Consider the following 25570-nt stretch of genomic DNA (forward strand, 5'->3'; position numbering starts at 1 on the left):
TTGAGCGATGCGGCTGCAAAGAGGGTTCCATTCCAGTCCAGACAGAACAAAGACCAGAATGCTCTCCAGGATCAGCCAAAAGTAACAGGCTGAACCCAGAATCGTTAAGGCAACATAAACAGGAGAATGTCGAAGTAGGGTAAATAGCAGGCAAGAGGGAGAGCGGCCAGCGAGACTCTGGACTCTGGACTACTGGAGATCGAGTAATAACGAGGAACATCATTTGTGCCCGATCTGGTCTAGCGCATTCACCCCCTGCAAAAAATAGCAGCCAGCACGTTTCCACCGACAGTCCAAATGTCGATTCTTGCTGCTATTGTTGACCTTCCTTTCGTCCCATGAAGCCCAGAATTCGATCACGGGGCTTCCTTCTTTCCCACGATGCGTGTCCCACAGCCACGAGGTCGCTAATGCGGGCGCAACGTCGCAATGCCGCACCGTCTACTACATCCTCAACCTCCGCAGCCCCGTCCCCGTCCCCGAAGCCGTCTGCCTCTCCTCGAAGCCGCTGGTTGAGACTCACCTTGGTGACGGTTACCGCAGCTGGGGTTGGCACATACGTCAAATGGAGACAAGATTCGAGCTCATCGACAACTTTGAATCCTGCCCGCTTTACGCCGTACACTTTGGTGTCTCGGGAGACAGTCTCGTCGACCGGCAGTCTTTTTACGATTAAGCCTCCAAAGTCAGATGGCAGCAACTCTGAGGTATACGAAGGCGCGTGGAAGACCGGAATATGGAGTGTTATGTTCAAACAGCCGCAGCTGCAGATTGGCAGGGATTATACTCCGCTGCCTTCAACCTCGTCCGAGGAAGACGATGAGTGCTTGCGGTTTTTCATCCGTAAAGACCCCTTCGGAGAAGTCTCACGATACTTGCATAGTCTCAAGATAGGGGCACCCATTGAAATACGAGGCCCTCGGATTGAGTGTGAGATCCCGTCGGACACGGAAACATTCCTCTTCGTTGCAGGGGGGACCGGGATTGCACCTGCTCTACAAGCCGGACACACCCTGCTTCGTCGTACGGACAAAACAAGGAAACCAAGGATACACATTCTATGGGCGAATCGGCGACGAGAAGATTGTCTCGGAGGGCGCAGTGAGACTACAGATGCAGCTGTTGAAACACAAAGGTCATGGCTGTCTAGAGTTTTCAAACCCTCAACAACCACCAGCAGCCCCCAGCCTGCTGAAGCGCATGAGAGCACTGAAACGTCTCTCATAGTTAAGGAGCTGGAGGCTCTTAAGGCGCAGTATCCTGAACAGATTACTGTGCAATACTTTGTCGATGAAGAGAAGAGCTCTATCGGAAAGAAATCTATATTGGATTTCACTACGACCACTGTGCCATCGTCAGAAGCGCATAAACGCAACCTGATCTTTGTTTCAGGACCAGAAGGTTTCATCAGTTATATGGCTGGGCCAAAGGTCTGGGCACAAGGCATGGAGCTGCAGGGCCCTCTTCGCGGTATTATCAAAGAACTCGATCTCAAGGATTGGACCGTTTGGAAGCTTTGAAAGGCTCCAGCATTAATATATATATTACTGTATCATAGATATTGATTGTCTACAAACCATCTGCAAGCTACGTACCTACTTCGTATACTTCGGCAGAAAGGAACAACTCCGATAACGGAGGGTCTCGGCGCGCTAACCATGTTTCCCCGGACATAACCAATGACAATCAGCGCCACCTGATTCGTCAGGAACAAAATCTTAGCAGCCCGCCCTTAAAAAACATCCTGGGCTCTTCCGGAAACTTCTCCGCATTCTGCAGCAACAATCATGACGGTGAGTGCCCTACGACCTTGCAATTGAGATTTTGCCAAATACCTCGTGGGTCGTGATCCTCGAGTCAGTAGACTAACTTTATGCAGTCACGATTAATTTCGCAGAGCGGCCTCGGCCGCCGCTGGGCGGTGCTCCGATGCGCGATGTCGAAGAGTCACTCTCAACGAACGTTTACAACCACCAGACGTCAGTTCCAAGATGTCTTCCAGTCACAACTTGAGAACCCTTCCTCTGCCGCGCTCTTCTCTGCTCTCAATGCCTCGAAGGCCGTTCCCCAAACCCTCACTGAGAAGATTGTCCAGCAATACTCTGTCGGTTTGCCACAGGGTAAATTCGTCAAGACCGGGGACTATGTCACTATCTCACCTCACCGCTGCATGAGTATGTACTTCACTGGAGGGGACATTGTATTTACGTTTGCAGTAGCTAATATATGAATAGCGCACGACAACAGCTGGCCCGTCGCATCTAAGTTCCTGTCCATCGGAGCGTCAAACCTGAACGACCCGAACCAAATTGTGATGACCCTCGACCATGATGTCCAGAACAAGTCGGAGAAAAACCTTAAGAAGTACCGCCAGATTGAGGAATTCGCCACTCAGCATGGTGTGGAATTCTATCCTGCTGGCCGAGGTATTGGCCATCAGATTATGATTGAGGAGGGGTACGCCTGGCCCGGAACTCTGTGCACTGCTAGTGACAGCCACTCCAACATGTACGGTGGTGTTGGTTGCTTGGGTACGCCAATCGTGAGAACCGATGCGGCTAGTATCTGGGCAACTGGTAAGACCTGGTGGCAGATCCCCCCTATCGCGAAGATCACTTTGACCGGTGTTCTGCCCGTTGGTGTGACTGGTAAGGATGTGATTGTCGCTCTTTGCGGATTGTTCAACAAGGATGATGTATTGAACCATGCGATCGAATTCACCGGATCGGAGGAGACAATGCGAAGCCTGTCGGTGGATACTCGGTTGACCATCGCCAACATGACAACTGAATGGGGTGCTCTGTCGGGTCTGTTCCCTATTGACAGCGTTCTGAAGGGGTGGCTACGAGGAAAGGCTACAACCGGAGCTATGGGGCTTGCGGATGGTCCTTTCAAGACTCTGGCTGCTGAACGATTCACACACACCCGTCTGGAGCAGCTGTTCGAGAACCCATTGACTGCGGATAAGGGCGCAACATATACCAAGGAGCTCTTCTTGGACCTCTCCACATTATCTCCTTACGTCTCTGGACCCAACTCAGTCAAGGTTGCTACTCCATTGAAGGAACTCGAGGCTCAGGACATCAAAGTGAACAAGGCCTACCTCGTCTCCTGCACAAACTCGCGCGCTTCGGATATTGCTGCTGCCGCAAAGGTCTTCAAGGATGCTGCGGAGAAGAACGGCGGCAAGGTCCCCAAGATTGCCAACGGTGTCAACTTCTACATTGCGGCTGCCTCTATCCCTGAGCAGCTGGCAGCCGAGGGCTCTGGAGACTGGCAGACATTGCTTGAGGCTGGTGCTACAGAGCTGCCTGCTGGTTGTGGACCTTGTATTGGCATGGGCCAGGGTCTTTTGGAGCCTGGCGAAGTTGGTATCAGTGCATCCAACCGTAACTTCAAGGGACGTATGGGTAGTACTGATGCCAAGGCCTACCTTGGAAGCCCCGAGGTTGTCGCTGCAAGTGCTCTGAGCGGAAAGCTGAGCGGGCCCGGCTGGTACGAAACCCCCGAGGGTTGGACTGAGGTGGTTCGGGGTGAAGGTGATGGCATCAAGGAAGAGGACCGCATGCTCACAGCCGAGGAACAGCTGGAGAAGCTGATCGGTCAGATGGATGACTTGGTTGCCGACGGCGAAAAGCGTTTCGCTGAAGAACAACCCGCGGCTGAGGTCGAGGAGTCCTCGCAGGGTTTGACTGAGATCTACCCTGGTTTCCCCGAAAGGGTTTCAGGAGAGATCGTCTTCTGCGATCAGGACAACAACAACACTGATGCCATCTACCCTGGAAAGTACACATATCAGGATGATGTGCCCCCAGAGACTATGGCCAAGGTTGTCATGGAGAACTACGACCCCCAGTTCTCGTCTGTCGCTAAGGAGGGCGACATCCTGGTCAGTGGCTTCAACTTCGGCTGTGGAAGCTCCCGTGAGCAAGCTGCTACCGCCATTCTCGCAAAGAAGATTCCTCTAGTTGTCTCGGGCAGCTTTGGAAACATTTTCTCTCGCAACAGTATCAACAACGCTCTGATGGGCCTGGAAGTCCCTCGTTTGATCGCCCGTCTCCGCGAGACCTTCAACTCCGCTGACAAGGTCCTTACCCGCCGTACGGGATGGACTCTAACCTGGGACGTGCGACGAAGCCAGATTGAGGTTCAAGAAGGCCCGAATGGTCCCAAGTGGACACAGAAGGTTGGCGAATTGCCCCCTAACGTCCAGGAGATCATTGCCAAGGGAGGTCTGGAGAAATGGGTCAAGAACGCCATTGGTGCTTAAAACCATCGACTCTATCTCTGATCGATGCAGCTGATTTTTGTTCTATATACCCAAGGAGTTCCTGGGAACTCGAATGCATTGAGGTGCTCGTGTTTGCATTTACTACTGTATAGTATTGGAGGAGTACTGCGTGTTGGATTATGTATACAAAAGCGATATGATTGTCCAATCCAGACCAGTTTTGATGGATCCCATGACAAGTGGTTCAGCCTTGCATTAGTCTGTACTGTAGTCTGCTCTTGCGTGGGGGCGGTGCGCGTTCTCAGCCCCATCACTCCTGCATCCAAGCCTCGTGTTACCTCTGCACTTTTCCTTTCTTTCCTCCTTCACGCCCCATCTGTGCTTATTTATTATCTTAGTTTAGGCCTCACAATTCCTTCAAGATTACCTTGATCAACAAGGGAATCATGGTCCTTGCCCGACCCTCCCAGCCCAAGCATGGATCCCATTTCCGCGTTTGGATTGATCTCGGGAGCCTTCCAAGTCGGCCAAGTTGTCACAGAGACACTTGCTGGCCTGGCCAGACTCCGTGAGAAATACCAGCATGCCCATCTTACAATCCGGGCTCTCGAGAAACATTTGGAGATCATCAAAGCCGCAATTGCGCAATTGGAGGATTGGACAAAAGCCAGACTTCGCGATTCCCCGGCAGAGTACAATAGAAGCCTAGATGTTGCCCTCGATGGCTGCCGTACAGTCATGGATGCCCTCTCGAATGAGGTCCTACTACTGATGCAGGGGGAGTCGTCGAACGAGACTACAATTGGATTCCGAACCAGAATGAGGGTTGTCTGGAGGGAAGATGTAATGAAAGGACATCAGGATAGACTCCAGTCTCAGGTGTTTGCGCTACAGTTACTATTGCAAGCTTGCCAATGGTGGGTTGTCTCAAAATTCGAGTATACGCCTTTACCAAGGCCAATAAAATTGACCGTGCCTTTAGCCAATCCTCTGCAGAGCAGATTGAACTCTTGCGTAAAGCAGAAAGCCGTCACATCATCTGGAAGGTCGCCGACGATGCTGAAACGCTTCGTTCGTCAACCAGGTACGCAGGCTCTCGAGCCGATACACCTTCCAGGTTAAGCCAGCTCGGATCCTCGACTGGGAACACGATCTTTGATTTCGATGGAACTCTGGCTAGGACCGTGCCATATTTGCGTATACCACAACGTCAGCACTCAAGGCCCACGACTAGGTCGAGTACGAGTAATGGCAACCAGAGCCAGACGATTGATGAGGGCTATGCCAGCGGCATAACCACAAGCGCATCGGTATCCCGGGCAGGTAGCTTGATATTACCTTACCACCCTTCCGGTAACATCACTACAAAAATTGGCCACAGCAACAGCGCCGCATTAAGTCCTACCGCACGTACACCGAGCTCGAACCACACGCGGCGCTCTAAATCTGACTCTGGCCAAGCCGTCTTGCTTAACCAGAGTACAGGAACAAGACGTGAGAAATTCCAGTCTGTGTTTCGCCGATTCAGTGGAGGAAACATAAAATCCGAATCTTCCCCGCAGGACTCTACTCGGGTCTTGACGAACAGTTCAGGGCATGGCCGGCGGCGCCCGACTGATAAGGATACCAACACTAGCATTGATCTTTCATCTCCAGATGGGTCCATTATCCCTCTTATCGTCAAGACAGCTCAAACAAGTTCTTGGACCGACGTTGAAAAGTTGATCGAAAGGGGCTGTGACTTGGAAGCGAAGCATCTTCAGTCCCGCAGGACCGCCCTTCTCGTGGCAGCACATTGTGGCAACGAGGAAGTTGTTGATCTTTTGATATGCAAGAACGCACGCCTCGATGCAGTTGACAAGTCAGGATCGACAGCTTTACATCTTGCGGCCTCGCGAGGTCATTGCGGTGTCCTCGAGTTGTTACTTCTCTCACAAGCTATAAATCTTGAAGCACGGGACTCTAGAGGACGTACGGCTCTTTGGCTTGCCGCTGAACGAGGAGAAGTAGAGGCTACACAGCTTCTGCTCCTTGCCAGAGCGAAGGTGAACTCTCGCGCGGACGCTCAGATGACTGCGCTCCATATCGCAGCTAAGCAAGGAGACGACGCTGTCGTTAAACTGCTCGTCATATCTGGCGCCGACCTAGAAGCCAAAGACAGTACTTTGATGACTGCACTACACTATGCTTGCGAGAAAGGCCATCTTGGAGTGATCAATGTCCTCCTTGATAATAAAGTCGACATTGATCTTCCTGGCTGTGATAAGAGAACGCCGCTCATCTGCGCTGCTGCCGTCGGCGAGCTTCCAGCGACTAAGCTGCTTTTGAAAAAGAAAGCTTCCAGTCGCTGTTTTGATGATGTTGGCATGACCGCATTACACTGGGCAGCATATAACGGGCATACAGAAGTTGTGGAGCTTCTGAGCAGCAAGAAAGGCTCGTTGGCGGTCGTCAATGTCGCAAAAAGGACAGCGCTTCATCTAGCGGTTATTAGTTCTCATTTTGCCGTTGTAGAGCTTCTTCTGCGCAAACAAATCTCGGTGGAAATACGATGCCAGTCTGGTATGACGGCTCTTCATTACGCTTGTCTCGCGAACAGTGTTGAGATCTCAAAACTGCTCTTGATGTCAGGCGCCGACATTGAAGCTCAGGTCGAGGACGGATTACAGAGACGTCCAGTCCACCTCGCTGCCATTCAAGGCTCAATGGGCCTCCTCAACTTGCTTTGTGACAAGGGTGCTTCGTTGAATGCTCGGGACTCCGGGGGATACCGAGCGCTTGGAGTCGCGTGTCGATTTGGACACGCGGCCGCAGTTCAGAATCTCCTCGATCGAGACTCGCTAGTCCATCTCCAGCCAGACATTCGGGCCCGGGATAATTCACTTTTATGTCTTGCTGCAATGGGTGGGCACCTACCCGTTATCACACTCTTGCTGGAGCACGGTGCATCCGTCTTGAAACAGGACGAGCAATGCTGGTGGCCGTATCAACACGCAGCATATCATGGCCATCCGCGTGTCCTCGAGACGCTCCTTTCACGCACTTTGGTAAGTGCGAACATGGAGGGTCTCAGATCAAAACTACAACTAGTCGATATTGGGTTCGCCCCCGCAGCAGATATATCAGAGGAGCGCAAAAGCGAAATCCTGGATTTGTTGCATCGAGCCAAGACTCAACCAGAATCTCTCATGCAGGGCTTGGCGTCTTCAACAATCTCCCGGTATATACACCGATCAAGCCAGGACTCTTACACCACCAGAGCAGGGTCTGCCCGAACACATCAAACATCATCACTGGTCAGAGGCGCAGAAACAATAAATAGAGAGGAGCCACATGAACTTCCCGGTACACTAGAACAAGGCTTGCCCATTAGTCGATCACAAACACCGGAACAGATGCATCGGCCAAACGAACAGCAAGCAAATACACCTTTAATCTTGGGGGTGTCTCTTGGTCGCAATCCAGCGATTGATTTCAGTGAGAGCAAACGTGCGTCACCTTCGTTGGAGCACCAGCAGCTGTTGGTTCCTGAAAGGCCGCCACTGAATCATCCAAGTCCTGTCCGTGAGCCTCTATTCCAGCCTGACGGCCTTCTAAGAAGTGTCGACCTTTTTGGAGGGCGTTATGTTAATACTCCAATATCTATGACTCCAGGGAATACGACTCAAGCTGAACACGCGCCTACTTCCCAGAATCAGACACTAGAAACCTGGATTAGCAATCGGGGCCAGCAGTCTATGGACTCTGATGCGGAATCAGATCAGATTCATTCTCAACTGCTTCAGAAGGTGACTCTTCTCCAGCACGGGATATAGCAGAACTCCCTGCTTGATTTGTATTTTTTTTTTCTTTGTTATATACCCAGTCATCATGATTTTGGTCTACCATATACCAGCAAAAGCCTCAGTCTATCACTTGTGTATCAATCTGTTATTGTTCTTAGCTCATCTAAACACTACCCTTCTTCCACACTTACTTGCTCGAGGAATTGCGAAATTCTAGCGAAGCCCTCAGGTTCCTTAATCCAATGACCATCATTCTCGGCTTCCGTAAACTCAAGCCATTGAACAGACATGCCCATAGTCACCTCCAAGACCCTCTTCGCCTGTCTTCCCAGTTCGATGTCCACCCAAGCATCATCACTCCCATGCATCAAAAGCACAGGCGTCGAAAGAACAGCCGTATCAATCTCACTATTGCTCATCTCTCCTGAACCATCTGAGAGCTTCTCCAAGAAATACCCTAACACACTCCTCTTCTCATCCCTCTCTAGCCCCTCCACATCCTTCGCAAACGGCAACCACCCACAAGTCCCCCAAAACCCACCAATCCTCCCAAAACCCCCCCAAACCCCATCCCCAGCAAGCGATAACAAAGTCCACAGCCCCGTTGCCATCCCCTGACTCATCCCACCCAGCACAACCCTGACACCATCCCCCCCCAAAATCTCAATCTCCCTCTGCACTACCCTCCCCCAAAAACCGCACAGACGCCCTTAAACCCTTAAGCTGTCCCTCCCTCTGAATATCAGGATCCGTTAGCGAAGCGATATCGAACCACTCGTTCATCTCCTCTTGGAATGTCTCGTTGTAGTGCGACTTTGATGTCGGGAAGACCCAGCGGTAGGTTGGGAGTGCTTCGCGCAGGGTAAGACCAGATGATGTTTTGGAGAGAAGAGCTCGTCTGCAAATTTGAAGCCGTTGCTGCCGCGGCCGTGGAGGAGGATGAGGGTGTGCGTGTGCGTGTGCTTGGTTGGATCAAGGGGGTCGATTATGTGGGGGTCTGGGAAGGACAACTTTAATTGAGTTGGCGACGGTGGTGTGTGGTTGATTATGGAGGAAGTGGGAACTTGGAAGACGAGAAGCTGAGAGGACGGCGCTAAGCAGTTTGCCCTACATTGGTACTTCCCACTGCGCATCTGTTCTTTAGCCCCGGCACGGTTCTTGCGTTGAGACTTTCTTGATTGATACTGATTGGTATTAAATGTCTAAATGCAACACTAGCTAAAAGGCACCTGATAAAACATTTCCGAGAAAATAGCATCGGCCAGCGGCGCCCCGCTCATGAACGAAAAGCCCTACTTCCCTACACAGAACTTCTCAAACACAACCCCCAGGACATCCTCAACATCCCCGCTCTCGCCCTTGCCCGTAATTGAGGCAAGAGCATCGGCTGCATACCTCAGGTGCTCGGCAGCCATGACAATATCTACCTCCGGAGACTCATCGGACATAGACGAGGGCGTAGCTTGCGCCAAGAAATCATCCAAACTCTGCTGGCAGATCTGTAGGTTTGAGCTTTGTCGATGGCTGACTCCTAGCGAGTCTTCCCAGTATGAACGGTCGTATTGGCCGTTTGTGTCTCCCTCTAGTCCGAAGGGAGTAGCCATTTCTTCGAAGGTTGAGATTAGGCCTTGGAGGAAGGTTGGCCAGGTTGTTGTGGCTGCTTCGAAAAGTTTTTGGCTAGGCCTCTCTGAAGGGTCGAGGCATGAGATGCCGAAGAGGCGCTTTGTTGGGACTTCCGGGAAGAGCTGGCTCACTTGAAGGGCTAGCTCCTGTGGTATTTGGCCGGTCTCGCTCTGCAGGTGTAGTGGAAGTCGATCGCATTTGTTGATAGCCACGATGATTTGCTTTCCGGCCTGTACACATTCGTTGACTGCGTCGACGACGTCCGGCTCAACAGCGAGTCGATACGGTGTCCCATCACCGTTTCCATCCTCCACTGATATAACCACAACGACAACATCAGATTCCAACGCCCGCGCACGAGCCCGTCGGATTCCCTCCTTTTCGATAGCACCAATAACCACCTTTGTATCTCCCGAGCCTGTAGGCTCTGACCTAATCCCTGCCATATCACCCAGCTTACAATACCACCCACCCAGATCAAAACCAACGTCCACAATGTCTCTCGTAGTCCCCTCCTCCGTACTAACAATCGCCGCCTCGCGCCCAACAATCCTATTCAAAAGCGAGCTCTTCCCTGAATTTGGCGCCCCCAACAATGCAACCCGGATTCCACTCCGCATCAGTTCCCCCCTCGACGCATTCTGAATATGCAGCGCAATCTGCCGACTCAGCACGCGCACCTGCTCCGCAACAGAAGAAACCAGTCCATCCGAAGACTCATCGAAATGCTGGTCCTCCGAAAAATCAATCATCGCTTCGAGCTCCCCGCGCGCGTAGAGCAATTGCACCCGCCACTGCTCATACCGCTTCGCCAACGCATCGCTTGCGCCACGCACAGCCAGTCGTCGCTGCTGCTCTGTATCTGCCGCCAATGTATCCCCCAGTGCCTCAATCTGAGGGAGATCAAGGCGATCATTCATGAATGCTCGCTTTGTAAATTCGCCGGCCTCTGCGTACCGCGTGGGGTTGCCATCCTTGCTTGTAGTAGAGATAGCCTTCAGAACAGACCGAACGATTGCCGGGCCGCCGTGGAGGTGGAATTCAAGGACATCTTCTCCTGTGACGGTTTTCGGGCCGGGGAAGTATAGAACTAGGGCTCCGGCGTCTAGGACATTTGGCTGCCGAGTTTGCTTGTTTGAGGTCGGGTCGTAAAGTGTGCGGACGGCTGCTAGACGGGGTCGTGGGAGCGGCGCTTTGGGGCATAGCGCTTTGTATACCTAGAGCAAGGAAACGCAGCGAGTCAGCCTTCCAATTACCCAGGACTTGGAGAAAAAAGAATGCCGCAGATAAACACCACCTACCTCAACACAAGCCGGCCCCGAAACCCTCACCACAGCAATCGCAGCTCTTCCCGGGGCCGTAGAAAGCGCGTATATGGTAGTGTCACCCTCACGAGTCAATCGAGTTGGTACTGTCGCTGAAAAGCATCGTCGTTGCGGTGCCAATGGTACGGGGAAATTCAAGGCATGGCGGAATGAATGCGCTCTACCGCAAGACCGGGTAATGGGCGAGCGAACGGGAGTAGCAGCCCATCGCAATTGCCGAATTAGAGACGCCCGCATGCGCGGAAATAACAAGGATATTTACCGTGTAGACTTGAAGTGATCGAGATTGAAACTTGGCGGACTGAATAGTTCTTGCCGTTGCTTTCTCGGTGGTTTGCGGGCAAGATGCAATTTCCGCGTCACGTGAGGGCTTATCGCTATCTAGATGACTTCAAATATACGGAGTTGTGGTCATGGAGTAAGATGTTTTGAAGACAACATACGGCTGAATTATACCAATGGTATTGAATCGACATTGCCCAGTCACATCGCCACGCCTGCGTGCCGAACAAACAGACCCGTACGCTCAATTATTGACCAATGTGACCATTACCAAGAGACCAGACATATCAGCACAGAAAGGAAACGGAAGAGAAGGAGAATAGGTATGTACAAGGACGACAGTCGTCGCAGAGAGAACAGAGTGAAAACAAAAAAGAGAAAGGAAATTCTCGAAAATGCAGTGGATCAGTCAAAGATATACTCTGAAAGAAAAGGGAGTTAAACAGTTATCGCAGGGTGATGCAAAAAAAAGATCGGAGGAGAGGCAGGAGGAAAAGATGATCATATCAACCCTGGTCCCATCACGCTGGCTAGTATCAAAGACAAAACAAAACAGATAGGAAAACATGCAACGAAGGGGTTGAGAGTAGTTGGGGAAAGGGTGACGAGTCAAAAGAGGTATTATACATAATGTGGTAATAATGTAGAGATCTCCGAGACGACGTCAAATGGTCTATAAAACATTAGATTAGGGAAACGGAATCGGTGCGTGGTGTCATGTCTCCTTCGTGTTAGCTTGATGAAGGCCGTTTCTCATCATCAGCCATGTCAGAGGCATTAGATGACAAGACTATGGTTGGATTCGAGGTCGGGTTTTCTCCGTTTGGAGGACTGGACAGACTCATGCTGTCTGGGTCTACCACATCATCAAGCGCGGTCGAGGAAGGTTCGGTGACAGGCGATAGAGGCGTGGTATCGGTGCTGTCTTTGCTTCCACTGGTTGCGTTGTTGCGCCTCCGTGCTCGGCGTTTTCTTCGCTCTTCTTCGGCACTCTCCCTTCGTCTCCGAGTGCGTTCTGGATCAGGATTATCCCGCAACCCTTGGAGCATGCTTGCTGCACGGTCGGCAACATCTTCGCTTTCCGAGACATTAGGTGATCCGCCTTCGCCTTCCTGAATAGGAGGGCTCAAGAGCTCGGACTCGGGGGCATTTGCATCCGCAGCTCCAGCATTCTCTCCCTCACCACTGTTCTCTTCGTTGTCATCAAGGTCTGGAATCTTTTGACCCGAGGCGACTCGAACCTGGTGACGTTCCTTTAATCTCGCACGGCGACGACGGTCACGCTGGTCCTTAGCCTGCGGGGCCGCGGCACGCAGTTTTTCCAGGAGCGAGTCCATGGCTCCGCTAGAGGCCGGCGAGACTGGGCCCTCTGCAGCGGTACCCGAACCATTTGCAAGGCCAGCGTTGATGCGCTTGCGGTTGAGAGACGCCTCGATACGCTTTCTGTTCTCCTCAAGAGCGATGTTCTTCTCCTTGGATTTCTACAGCAGAAAGTTAGCGATGTATGAAAAGAGTACGACAATGGGGCGTTCTTACCTTCCACTCTTGTAAGAATGTAGACAATTTGGCGAAGAAATCTCGTCGAGCGCCCTCGTCGGTGTTATCTTCACCATAGAAGACCATGATGTCATCGAATGACTTGACCATGTTCTCCAGGTACAGCTGCATCTGCTCTGCTTTGCGCCTGGCGTCCTTCATGCTGCGTTGGACAATCTGGCTGACACGGTCTTGAGGATGGAACTTCTTCGTATCACTGAGATTGCCTGCATCCAAGCTGGCCTGCACATTCTTAATGTTGTCAATGTACTTCCTTGCATCGGTCCGCAGCAAATCGACATTGAGCTTCTGAAGGCCAATGACACCGTTGATCTGTTCAGTGAAGTCCTCCCACTGGGGATACTGGGTGCGGACAATGCGCTCGACCAGATCTGCAAACGTTGTCTCGTTCTTGTCATCCTTGACCATACCAAGACGGGCCAAGGAGCTCAACTTGAAACCTTGGGCTTGCTTATTGGCGTCGTTCATGAAGTTACCGATATCGAGGATCAATCCGAGCACGTTCATCAAGGAGACAGAGTCCCTGAGAGATTCGCTGACTCGCACGACCTCCTTTATTTTGGCGGAAATATGCTCGTAGTCCGGTTCGAACGATCGGGTTAGAGCAAGTGCGCGCATTCTCGCCTTCCAGTAGTGGTTGAGTTCGAAAGCAGTGTAAAGGTAGATCTGATCTTCACGAGTAAGCTCGGTGGGGTCTTGTTCGCGGTCAGACCTGGCAGCATCAGGCCCAGTCCAGTCTTTGCTATACGGCGCCATGAGCTTCGAAACGTTTTCAGGTATCGTGCACATTTCGTCTCGCTGCAGGAATTCCATGACAACCATGTTGTCCAGCATTTCTGTGTCACAGTGAATGATACGTCGGACAACGTCTTCAGCAGGGAACTGAGAGAATTTGGACAGAGCAATCTGGAAGTTCTTCGACAAGTCGTTGGAGATAATCTGCTTCTTGTCTTTGCGTTTCTTAGCCGCAACACCACCTCCAAAGATCTTGGTCTCCTTCGCCATGAACAGACGCTCAACTTCATCCAACACACCTCTCTTAGCCAGCTCAACGTACTTCTCTTCTTTCTCCTGAGGAGTGGTGCCGTGAGTTGCCCAAACCGTAACCTGAGGTGTATCAACCTTGTCCCAGTGAAGGGCCTTGAGCTTCTTCTTAGGTCGAATGGATGACATAGCAGGGATAGCGTTGGTCGGGGCGCCCTGAGAAGCCAAGTAGTTTGCTCTCCAGCCACCAATGACTGTGCCGGGCGGAGGCGGAGGTGGCGGAGCTCCGAAGCCACCAGGAGGCGGCGGTGGAGGAGGTGGCCCGCCAATTCCACCACCTGGGGGCGGAGGCGGTGGTGGGGGAGGAGGACCGGCCAGACCGCCTGGGGGAGGAGGTGGTGGCGGCGGGGGAGGAAGTCCTGCACCTCCTGGAGGTGGGGGTGGAGGGGGAGGGGGAGGGGGAGGAGGAGCTGCACCAAAAATGCCTGGAGGTGGTGGTGGAGGAGGAGGGGGGGGAGGAGGTGCTGCTGCGGCTGCCTCGTCTTCCGCTTTCGATTCGTCTGTTGGTGCTTCGTCGGGCTTGGGCGTCACACCTTCGGCTGGCTGTTCGGTCTCGCCCTGAGGGTCTGCCGACTCGCTGGCAGCTCCAATCTTAGGAACCTTGGCAGCAATCTCGCCGAGAAGGCCAGTTGCTTGTTCGGGGTTCATGCGTGGCCGGTGGAGATCGACAAGTCGAGCCTTCTCATAGACAACTCCTTCATCGTTCTGGGCCTGTTCTTGTTCCTCACCAGGAGCGTCCTCCATGCCCTGCATGTAGGTTCTCTTGCGGTAGACGGACCCTACCGGGTTCATGCTCAGATTCAGGCGGGCTTGTTCCTCAAACTCTTCACTAGGCTCAGCATCGCCGTCCATCTGCTCCCGGAGTTCACGCAGTCGATCTGAGGGTCCGTGCTGACCCCAGACCTTGCCTTCCAGCTTGAACTGTGTCTTTGTCCTCTCGAGTTGCTTCTCCAGGCGACCAAGCAATTTTTCCCGATCCAGAATACCTCTCATCTGAGCCGGATCGGTTTCGGGTTCGCCAGCCATTTGAGACTTCTTGGCATTCGATGCTGCGATATCCTGCGCATCCCGGAGCATAAGGTAGAGTTCACGGGTCTCAAGCTCGTTCCGCTGCAGCTCCTGGGCACGAAGCCTTTGAACATCAGAAAGCTCAGCCTTGACCATCTCGTTTTGCCTGCTCTGCAGCTCAATGATACCGGTTTGCTCCTCGATCTGTTTCTGTAGCTTCTTGACCAGACCATCCGCACCCAATTCAACCTGTGCTTTCATCTCATCACGCTCTGCAAGCGCGGCCTCTGCAATCTGTCGAGCTTCCAAGTTCTCGTCGTATGCTTGCCTGGCCTCTGCATCCGTATGGAGCCTGTCGAGCAAGCTTTGTACAGTAAATGTTAAGCCTTGTCGTAGGTCAAGGTCTGGCAGTCGCCTATCCATCGCCACATAGCTGAGCATAGCATCGACAAGCTGGTACATTCTGAGACCATCTTCACCAGAGTTCTCCCGGATGAGAAGCAGGTGCTGCAGAGCCGAGAGGAAGTAGTCGTGAGATCTTGTGCCATTGATGCGAGTTGCAATGGCATCCGTGATTTGAAGAGGATCAGTCATGTCCTTAACATCCCCTTCGATACTGTCCTTCGTGCTGCTGCCCTCGCGTTGCAAAAGATCTTCGTAGTCAATGGCCTCATTTTCTCTGAAGTGCTCAATCTGCTTGTCGATAACTTCGTACTGGAAGCCTTCCATCTTTGAGAGAAGCCGCTTGATACCACATGATGTGAATTGCGCTCGGATATGGCATCGTAGTTGCAGGTCGTTCTCCGGTGCATCCACCAGCATGTTGATCAGGATCATGGTAGAAACAGCATATTCCATGAGAAGGTTTTCCATTCCAACTCCACCGCTGCGGTACTCCTCACTCGCGCCGACCAAACTACCCATCTTTCCACGGCCATCGATCGTAACCTCGACAATGCGCATCCAGGCATCGAAGCGGCCTGTTTCACCCTGGTGGTTCTTGACATGATCCATAGCCTGCAAGACCCTTTCATGGCCTTGCCCTTCACCCCAGTGGCAAAGAAATGTGAGAACCTCACTGGCGAGTTTCCTTGTATTCAACCGGGGAGACAGTAGCGAGCTGATCAGGGCCACGATAATCTGTTGATGGGTGAGAGCATCATCCGCGCCATACTTGTTGTTCATCAACGCTTTCAGACACTTGACTATGTCGTATTCGCGATCCAGATCCTTGTCTCCTGATGGAGGTGCAGGGACCGGGCCCGTAACCTTCTTGCGGTTGATCTTGACGAGGACATTGGTCAATGCGATTTGACCTTGCGCTTCAACAAAAGCCTTGACCCAGCTAATCGGTTGCGTTCGCAAACTGACACTCAAACTCGCCAATTGTTTCGAGGTAATCGTATCGTCCATAACCTTCTTGACATACCACTCCGGACTACCCTCTTCATCCGCACGTTCGAGGATCCCGGAAGGTCCATCGTATCCATGAGTTTGGCGCGCATTCTGTTTCCGCTTTTGTTCTCCTTGTAACTCTGTTAATCGATCTTGGTGAACCAAGGTCCATTTCTTTGCTGCCGGGTATGCCATCATTTGCCGCCGAGCTTGCTCAGGAAGGTTTTGCCAACCTCGCTTCTGCATTAACTCCAAAAATAGCTGGTCCACAACTCGATCATCTCTTGGTCTCGTAAGATACTGCTCGGTGTTATGTACCCTGGGTACAGCGGCGGGTACTGGAAACTGCGTGTTCGAACCACGAGCGCTAAATTGACTGTTTGAATGTGAGGGAGCTATTGTGCGCGAAGAACTGTCACCCGAGAAATAACTCGAGCCACGAGTATTCGAGGATAATGAAGAATGGACGCTAGCTTGGTCGATAGACATGCGCGAGTTCGTCGATGAATCTACCGTGGATGATGAGTGGTGGCTGAATCCAGTGTTAGCCGCAGAGCTCCCTGGTCTCCCCCACTGCTGGTATCGCGCTCCTCTATCCCCCGAAGCACTCGAACTCATCGCCATGCCCGCGGCATGCGGCGGGGGCCGCGGCCCCGTAGGATGTGAATATTTCTGATTATCGCGCATATCGGTTGGATTCCACGCCGGGTACTGGTGAAAATCGCCAACTCCCTTCGCTAAATGGCCCGGTGATGGCTCCTTTCGAGGCGATGCGTCGGTTCTTCCAAGGTAATCGACGGGAATTGGCGACTTGGTATCGGTGGATAAACTATCAAAAGGAATGGATGTGATCGGACCGGCAGATGAAGAAAGGTAAGAGGCGTCTATATCGTGTCCGAGATCGACGGATTGGACTGAGGAGCGTTTCGAGTATCGTGATGATCTGGATCCGGTAGCACTTGATGGCGGGGCGAGGTTCTCCCAGCTCCCATGAGCATCGTACCGATCCTCCGCAGGTTTCTCCTTGTGCAGCTTGCGTCCGAAAAACGATTTGCCCGCCGATGTTTGTCTAGATTTGTCAGAGGCGGATGTGGTAGTTGGCATCTTGACGTCCGTCGCTGGGGGAGGTTCAAAGCGTAGGTAGCATGGGCGTTTTGTTCCACCGAACAAACAAAGAGGCCCGCTGAGTTTCTCTTCTTCACAAAAATTAGGTCGTCGACAATGGGCGTCGGACGATCAGGGCTCCGCACAGGAGACCTGACATCAAAGTTCGAGCGAGCGATAAGAATAGGTCGTTTAGGTAGCCTTGCACTCCTGACTGATTTGCACTAGTCTCGCCGCTCCGCGGTTAGAACGAGAGGGGAGGGACAAGAGATACCGTGGCTTTCCTCCTGCGATAGGCATCCGGAGGCAAGCCGAGGTTGTGTATTAGAGAAAGATAAACCGTAGACAACCAAACCAAACGCCCCGTAGCTCTCACCTGCGCTGAAAAGCAAGGACCCGGTCGAATAGCGCTCGGAGTGACTGTGTATTAGGGGGGGCGGCTCTAGAACCACACAGGGGCGGCAAGTCATATGACCCAGCACTGGTGCCTGGGGCCTCAACTGTCAGACAAGCCGCTAACCCTTCCGTCACGTGGCAGCGTCAGCCTGGAGTACTATTCTTGGAGGCCGGACGTTGGACAATCTCAACCACTTGCAGTCTCTCGAAGGTGAAGTTTGCTGTGGCCATGAAGACCACCGAGGACCGGTAATTGGAGCGCTAGTTGTTGCTACTCTACGAAGGGCTAGAAGCAGCCCAAAACCTGCCCAACTCAACATGGGCTCCGCATCCAGCCTAGCGAAGGTACGGAAGCCCATACTATATGTCTCCTGAATTTACATTCCAATGAATTTCCCGTGCTAACGAATGCCCAATCACTTGCAGACCCTCTTCATTCCCGCTATAATATCGCTAGGACTATACCTCCTCATCTCCTTCCTAATTGTACCCTTCTTCCGCCGCTACCACCAACGATACTCGCAATACCTCCCATTAGAAACAATCACGGCGCACACATCTTCGCTATGGGAGCGCATAGCAGACGCTATTATGCGCCGGTTCCTTCCGTCATCCTGGCGACAACAAGCGCACATCTCAGACGCAGGTGACAATATTAGCATCCTAGATGAAGAGGGCGAGATTATGGTCGGCATGAATACGGACTCTGCGCATCGAGAAGCGTTGGAGCAACGGCGGAGTACGTATGCTGAAGATGAGGGGAGATTAAGTCGGGAGCTTGAAGAGGGGTTCATGGATGATAGTGATGATGAGGTGAATCGCGAGAATTGGAGGGGTCGAGGGGCGCATCGGTGATGTTAATTGTCTTATTCTCTGTTGAGGCCTGTACTCGGTGGTTGGTATTTTTGCGTATATTTAGACAATTGGCCACGCTCGGCGTTTGATATGATATGGATTTCCATGTTACACGGAGTTCTCTCTAATTTGTAATACTACTTACAATTCATAACAAGGCTTCACTGGTGAGTCTTCTAAACCGAGCAAGTGCCCCGTAGTCATGCATCAAAACTTTTGATGCGATACAAGATTACAGTGTCATGGAATAATTCTTTGAAGTGTGATGTATTTTCATTCAGGTATCATAGCTCAGTAGTATGAAAGATGTATTGCCCTCAATGGGGTTACAGACCAGAAAAATGCGCCATAAAAATCATTTTCATCATCTCATCTCAGTGACTCCGCTCATTTCTTGTTGCGCTGACCGTAGGCCTTGGTGACGTAGTCACCGTCCTTCACGATCAGGTCCTCAGGCTTGTAGTCGTGACGGCCGGAGAAGTAGCTGTCCAGAATGGCCTTGGTACCGTTGGCGTAACGAATCTGGGCATCGATGGAAGTACCGGACATGTGAGGAACAGTAGCGTTACCACCGCCCCAGGGGTGCTCAGCATAACGGAGAGGGTGGTCCTTGGGAGCGGGCTGGGGGAACCAGACATCACCACCGTATCCGCGGAGGTGGCCGGACTTGAGGGCCTCAGCGACGTCCTCCTTGACGACGATAGCACCACGGGCGGTGTTGACGAGCCAAGCACCGGGCTTCATCTTGGAGATGAGCTCCTTGTTGAAGAGACCACGGGTACTCTCGTGCAGAGGGCAGTTGATGGTGACAACGTCACACTGGGAGACCATGTCCTCAAGAGACTCGACACGGCGGGCACCGATCTCCTTCTCGGCGTCGGCGTTCAGGGGCTGGTAGTCGTAGTAGAGAAGCTCCTTGCAGTCGAAGGGCTTGAGACGGCGGAGCACACGCTCACCAATGCGGCCAACACCGACGGTACCGACAACCTTGTTCTCAAGGTCGAACTCGTTCTTGGCGACAGCAGCGACGTTCCAGTCACCGTTGCGGATCTGGTCGTGAGAGGGGACGAAGTTGCGGACAAGGAGGAGGATGGTCATGATAACGTGCTCAGCGACGGAGACGACGTTGGAGCCAGTGACTTCAGCAACGGTAACACCGCCGTTGGTCTTGTTGGCAGCGTTGAGGTCAACGTGGTCGGAACCAATACCGGCAGTGACGGCGAGCTTGAGGTTCTTGGCCTTGGCCAGACGCTCAGCAGTGAGGTATCCAGGGTGGAAGCTGTAGCATGGCCGTCAGCAGATGAAGCAAGGCCGATATCATAGGGCACTACTCACGGGGTGGTGATAATGACTTCGGCGTCAACGAGCTCCTTGTCGAAGGTAGAGTCCTCGCTGTCCTTGTCGGAGGTGGTCACAACAGTGTGGCCCTGGTCCTCGAGCCACTTGCGGATGCCGAGCTCGTTTTCGGTGGTTCCGAGAAGACCGGGCTGGTCTCTGGCGTGAGAGCCACCCTATAATCGCTTGTTAGTATGCTTGGTATCGAGAGATCGAGGTTGCAGTTGTGACAACTTACGTCATAGAGAACCATAAGAACCTTGCCCTGTAGATTCGCAGAGGCAGTTAGCATACGTGCACCAGGATTGAGACCAGCGACGCGGCGGCCGAGTGAAGGCCTGCTCGAAGCATTGGCGGCCAAGAGTGAGGAGATGGGCCGCCGCATTTGACGGGAGAAAGAGCTAATAAGTACCATTTTGATGAAAGTTCAACGACAAATTGCTGGAAAAGCTGTTGAGATGATGAAGAAGATGAAGGATGCTAGAGAGCTAGATCGTGAGGTCAGCCAGCAGTCTTTATACGGACGTGGTCGACAGTAACTCTGATCCATGAACCTAAACCGACAAGCACCAACGAGCGGGGATGGCAGTTTGGGGGTGGAGAAATATGCACCATGAACAAGAGCAATGGCCAGAGATAGACAGGGGAGTGACCGCAGACTTACCAGATCCGGATGCAGGAAGGATGATTTGGAGAGTGATGAGATTATGAGATGATGGAGAGAAGAGCATTCAGACACGGGGAATATAGCCCAATATATAGACATGGCTGGGTCTCGTCCTTGAGCGACTTCGCAACTCTCCTCCCCCTCCATGAGATGTTAATCCACTCAGCAGTCCAATTTCCATCCGGGTATCCGTGAGCGGAGAGAAGGGCCAGAGGTGGCCAGTTCTCTCGGGGCGGAGTCCCACTGGCCGATCACCCGGGAAGCAAGACACCACGAAGCAAGATCGTGCAACTCGCGCAGGCAGCGCATGGGGACGGAGGCGAGGGGTTGATTGCCCATGGATCAAGGCGTTGGAGGATCTCCGCATGCGGTTACGTGCGTGAGGGGGAACCTCCCAGAAGTCGCCGCACCAGCGATTCTGCTTGGAGTCTCGAACTCTAGGATGTTTTAGCCTCATTCAGTCAGCAACGGAGGCTTTTGCCATTTACTCCCTCTCGCAACCTTGTCTAGACGCTATCTCCTAAGTGGTTTGCAGCGTAGCGCGTCTCTCTGCAGGTGACAAGGCCGCACTGCCCGCTGTCAGAGTGATGTGCTGATTGGACTCTTCCCCTCATGAGGGGTAAGCTTTAGGTAGTGCGGGGCTACCTCCTGCCCCTCACTCAGCTTCATCTCCAGAACAAATTCCAGGCGCGACTGCTAGGTTCTATCCACAAAAAAGGCAACGTACGGCATGATCCATCCATGCACGGTCGGGACCGGTCCCGATGTGCACTAATAGGCAGATTTCGAGTAAGAAAGAATATCAACATCATATGGAACCGACTTTACGGACATCGCGCTTTAGAGCTAGCTTGTGATTTACGAAGGTCGGAGAGACCAAACATCAATTGCGAAGCAACAAAAAAGTACCATTAAACGTAAGATTATTGAGCATGAAATTTTTCTTGAATTGCCTTGTAGCTTCGCGATTGAGCCTCCACCATGCGCCTGGTCGCGATCCCAACGTTGTCGTGAGGATGACGTTTCGGGTCTGAGGGGAAACAAGTAACAACAAATGCGGCAGGGGCGACCCCATCGCAACCATCAGCGTGCCAGTTTAAAGAGGGGCTGGGGGGACGGTGAAGCGGATAGAATCAAGAGTTGCCATCGTCCGACCACCGAAGCAACGCCGTGCTTCCGCCGAGCATATTTCCCGTCTCAGAGTTCAACGCCTCACCATCCCCCAAGGTTGCGTCGATGCATGAGGGGAAGACTCCATAGCGAGCTCGGAGGGATCCACCACCACCACTCCTCATACAACCAGCAACCCCAACTTCATATTCAACCAATTTGGCCGGCGTAGGGGAACTTAGGAGGCAAGCTTGAATTACCCCAACATTCGCCGCTGCGCAAATTCCGAGAATTTTGCGAGAGACGCCGGTGGTCGTGACGGTGATTGTTGACGAGCGATTCGACTACTGAGCTGGGAGGCCATTGCGGGCTTGATTGTTGGTCTTCCTTCAAGGGACTTTGTTTGTACAAATAACAGAATTAATATACACAGATATACACAGGCATAGAACTGCGAGCTGCCTCCCCCAGATCAGAAGACAATGTTCACCAGGTTTCCGCCCTTGACTATAATGACCCTCCTCCGCTTCTCCCAGTCGTTCTTTTCGCGCAGCCAGAGTCGGCCTTCTTCGGTTTCCAGAATGCGAGAAAGAAGATAGTCCTGCTCTGTCGCGCCAGATTCCGCCGTCGTTCCTGAGAGCATGCTTGGGACCGTGACGGTGAAGCGCAGCTTACCGTTTATTTGGACCGCGACAACCTGGCCTCCGCGAGCTTCCAGAACACCGGCCTGTTTGGGCGTTAGGGGCGACGTTGGCCATGGGCAGTCGAAGATTGCTGGGATCTTGGTCTCAGACCCTGCCTGTTCTATAACAATCGATGAGTGGAGGATTTGCCAACACTCGGATGACAATGCCGGGGCCACTGGGGCCAGGAGGCGTAGGAGGTTAGAGATGGTGAGATAGAGGACATATGGCGAGGTAGGAGTGGAGGATGTGAGGGAGTTGGTGAGTTTCGTCAGATCAGAGATGACCGTGTTTAGTCCATAGGGGTTCTTATCGATGCAATTCGTGACGGACAAAATCGTCCGGTGAGTGGAGAGTAACGCCTTTGCATCAGCATCGGTCAGGCTTTGCAGCGGTTCCAGATTCTCGGCGTTGTTTGATATTGCTGATAAGTCGGCCTCTTTCATCTTATATGAGGAGCTCAGACTAGCCTCTGCGTCCGTAACCAGCTTCCAAAGTCGGCCAAACCAACGCTCAATGCCAACAATTTTTTTCTCGTCCCATTCCAAGACCTCGCCGACAGGAGCCGTGAAGAGTATTTGGGCACGAGTGGCATCGGCACCATACTGGGAGACGGTTGTCCCTGGATCCACGCCATTGTGCTTGCTCTTCGACATCTTTTCAAACGACACATTCGGTGTTTCACCCGTCTTCTTGATGACCGGCTTATCAGGGTCAGATGTGTCGAGTTCAGACGGCAGCAGGAATCGACCCGTAGATGGCTCTGTGTACGTCCTGCCATGAACCATGCCCTGGGATAGGAGAGTCTTGAAGGGCTCGGCGGCCACCGGCTGTTCACCTGTGCGAGCGATCTCCGGGAAGAGATTGGACTGAGAAAGGAACTTGTAAATGAACCGAGCGTAGAGCAGATGCAAGATTGCATGCTCGACGCCTCCAATATAGAGGTCAACTGGTCGGGCTACTGACGAGGAAAAGGGCTGCTGCTTATTTGCGGAATCCAAGAAGCGAAGGTAGTACCACGACGAATCCACAAAAGTGTCCATGGTATCTGTATCCCGCCTTGCTTTGCCTCCACAGCTCGGGCACTTTGTGGATTTCCACTCCTCATCTGACTCAAGAGGGCTCCCGCGTTTCTCTTTCAGCCATGTCCCCTTCAGCTCAGGAAGCTTCACGGGGAGGTCCTCGACAGGCACAGGCTGTGGACCACAGTCATCGCAGTGGATGATCGGAATTGGCGCGCCCCAGTAGCGCTGGCGACTGATTAACCAATCTCTAAGCCTCCACTGCTCGACGAAGTCGGCATGGTCAGTGGCCTTGAGGTCGGTTGTGATCATCTTCGCGGCCTTACGCGAATGAAGACCGTGATATTTACCGCATTTCGTGGTCAAGTATCCTTCGTGTGTGAATGGTCTCGCGTCACTGATCGGGACATCGCTTGCTTCTGGGTCGGCCTCTGTTGCAGGCGCTTTCTCCGCGCTTAAGATGACGGGGATTGACTCGGGGTTGGCGTTCTCCTTGAAGAACAAGAAGTCTCGTGAGTCATGACCAGGAACACCCATTACAGCACCCTCGCCGTAATCGCTGAGAACGTACGGTGCTACGTAGACCGGCAATTGACGAGCGAGATGTGGGCTATCTTTGTCGATAACGCGCAGGGGGTTCGTGACAGTGATGTTCTGTAGCTTGTACCCAGCTTTTGAGTCTGTCGGTAGCGTCGCTGCCTCATCTAAGAACTCCTGCAAAGCGGCATCCTTTCTCGCAGCCTCCAACACAATCGGGTGATCCAGTGCGAGGGCAACGTATTCAGCTCCATAGAGTGTATCCGGTCGCGTTGTGAAAATGCCGATATCAGCCTCTTTAGCATTGCTGCCCTCCACGGAGAGGGGGAACTTAATATTCGCGCCGTACGATTTCCCCAGCCAGTTCCGTTGCATGGAAAGCACGTGCTCCGGCCAACCACCGGAAAGCGTGTCGAGATCCTCCAGTAGCTGTTCCTTGAATGCAGTGATGCGGAAGAACCATTGCCTCAGTTTCTTCTTCTCAACCTTTGCTCCGGACCGCCACGAGAAGCCATTCGCGTCAACTTGTTCGTTCGCCAGCACTGTTTTGTCCACCGGGTCGTAGTTCACCATTGCCTCCGCCTGGTACGCAAGGCCCTTCTCGTATAACATCAAGAATATCCGCTGTGTATGTTCGTAGAATTCCGGCGAGCAGGTCGCAAGTTCCTATATCATCAAACCAGAAACATCATTAGCAAACATTCTCTCTCAGTACGTCATCCCACCGGCTTCAAGATCAGCTCAAGGATGCACATACCCTCTCCCAATCAAACGACGTCGAAAAACTCTTAAACTGTTCCTTCATCTTCGCCATATTCTCCTCCGTCCACGCACTAGGCGAAAATCCCCTCTCAATCGCCGCATTCTCAGCCGGAAGTCCAAACCCATCCCACCCCATCGGATGCAAAACCTCATGCCCGCGCATGCGGTAATACCGCGCCAAAACATCGGATATCGTGTACACCCTCAAGTGTCCCATGTGTAGTGTTCCAGAAGGGTACGGGAACATACACAGGACATAGCTCTTGGGCTTCTCGTCGCCTGTCCAGTTTAAGCCTGCTGCAGCACCGGCTTTAGCTCCGTCATGCTGCGCGGCAGCAGCGGCTTTGGCCTTTTTGTCTTCTTCCCATATCTCCTGCCACTTCTTATCCAGCGCCGGTAAATCAAGGCGTTTATTGTTCGTTGCGGTGGCTAGCGTTCGGGCTCTGTACAGTACCGGGCTCGGAGACGATCGCGGAGGTGATGCAAATGGGTAGACCCTGCCGCAAACCCGGGGCACGAGTGCAGCCCGGACAGGGCTCGATTTTGATCGGAGGAGGTATTGCATGTTTTTCGAATACTCAGGCTATCATCTTTGCTGCGATTAAGGTCCTGCTGGGTGTTTGGGTGGTTTGGGTGATTGTGACTTATCGCTGCCCTTCCGCGGCTTGGGATGATGTTGGGCTAGGCTTTTTTGGGTTAGTGGGTTTTTGGATGGAGCTTGAGGGTTGAGTGACGCAGGTCCGCTACCTTCCATTCCTTGTTATTTTCCATGCTTTCTTGGTTTGTTTAGAGGTTTAGCTAATTACTACGTCTAGTTAGACCCCAAAATATGGGTGATTATTTTTCAAC

General features: G+C 52.6%; 7 protein-coding genes across 7 annotated transcripts; 3 read left to right on the plus strand and 4 right to left on the minus strand.

Moving 5' to 3' along the window:
- Positions 1-275: 275 nt before the first annotated feature.
- On the plus strand, positions 276-1783 carry BDV14DRAFT_169693 (cytochrome b5 reductase family protein). Its single transcript, XM_073768069.1, has one exon. The coding sequence runs from the start codon at positions 339-341 to the stop codon at positions 1518-1520; it is 1182 nt and encodes a 393-aa protein (XP_073630225.1). The 5' UTR covers positions 276-338; the 3' UTR covers positions 1521-1783.
- On the plus strand, positions 1780-4652 carry lysF (homoaconitase LysF). The gene is made up of 2 exons (XM_073768070.1): positions 1780-2174; positions 2235-4652. The coding sequence occupies exons 1-2, from the start codon at positions 1874-1876 to the stop codon at positions 4268-4270; spliced, it is 2337 nt and encodes a 778-aa protein (XP_073630226.1). The 5' UTR covers positions 1780-1873; the 3' UTR covers positions 4271-4652.
- A 3490-nt stretch (positions 4653-8142) lies between these two features.
- BDV14DRAFT_169699 (uncharacterized protein) lies at positions 8143-8623 on the minus strand. Its single transcript, XM_073768071.1, has one exon. It carries the CDS (start codon positions 8433-8435, stop codon positions 8187-8189), a length of 249 nt encoding a protein of 82 aa, XP_073630227.1. The 5' UTR covers positions 8436-8623; the 3' UTR covers positions 8143-8186.
- A 56-nt stretch (positions 8624-8679) lies between these two features.
- BDV14DRAFT_197999 (formin sepA) lies at positions 8680-17354 on the minus strand (the record flags this gene model as incomplete). The annotated part of the gene is made up of 4 exons (XM_073772813.1): positions 8680-8914; positions 9313-10856; positions 12107-12727; positions 12783-17354. The coding sequence occupies 4 exons, from the start codon at positions 17352-17354 to the stop codon at positions 8680-8682; spliced, it is 6972 nt and encodes a 2323-aa protein (XP_073630228.1).
- Positions 17355-17936: 582 nt separating this feature from the next.
- On the plus strand, positions 17937-18775 carry BDV14DRAFT_169706 (uncharacterized protein). The gene is made up of 2 exons (XM_073768072.1): positions 17937-18095; positions 18177-18775. Exons 1-2 carry the CDS (start codon positions 18069-18071, stop codon positions 18603-18605), a joined length of 456 nt encoding a protein of 151 aa, XP_073630229.1. The 5' UTR covers positions 17937-18068; the 3' UTR covers positions 18606-18775.
- Positions 18776-18856: 81 nt separating this feature from the next.
- fdh (formate dehydrogenase (NAD+) FDH1) lies at positions 18857-20857 on the minus strand. The gene is made up of 4 exons (XM_073768073.1): positions 20605-20857; positions 20179-20428; positions 19941-20116; positions 18857-19884 (listed from the first exon to the last, which is right to left on the minus strand). The coding sequence occupies exons 2-4, from the start codon at positions 20353-20355 to the stop codon at positions 18993-18995; spliced, it is 1245 nt and encodes a 414-aa protein (XP_073630230.1). The 5' UTR covers positions 20356-20428; positions 20605-20857; the 3' UTR covers positions 18857-18992.
- Positions 20858-22144: 1287 nt separating this feature from the next.
- BDV14DRAFT_169712 (leucine--tRNA ligase NAM2) lies at positions 22145-25501 on the minus strand. The gene is made up of 3 exons (XM_073768074.1): positions 25469-25501; positions 24717-25407; positions 22145-24625 (listed from the first exon to the last, which is right to left on the minus strand). The coding sequence occupies exons 2-3, from the start codon at positions 25284-25286 to the stop codon at positions 22190-22192; spliced, it is 3006 nt and encodes a 1001-aa protein (XP_073630231.1). The 5' UTR covers positions 25287-25407; positions 25469-25501; the 3' UTR covers positions 22145-22189.
- Between the last annotated feature and the right edge of the window lie 69 nt (positions 25502-25570).

Source organism: Aspergillus stella-maris (genome assembly GCF_047715825.1).
Source record: "Aspergillus stella-maris strain CBS 113639 unplaced genomic scaffold BDV14scaffold_14, whole genome shotgun sequence".
NCBI lineage: Eukaryota > Fungi > Ascomycota > Eurotiomycetes > Eurotiales > Aspergillaceae > Aspergillus > Aspergillus stella-maris.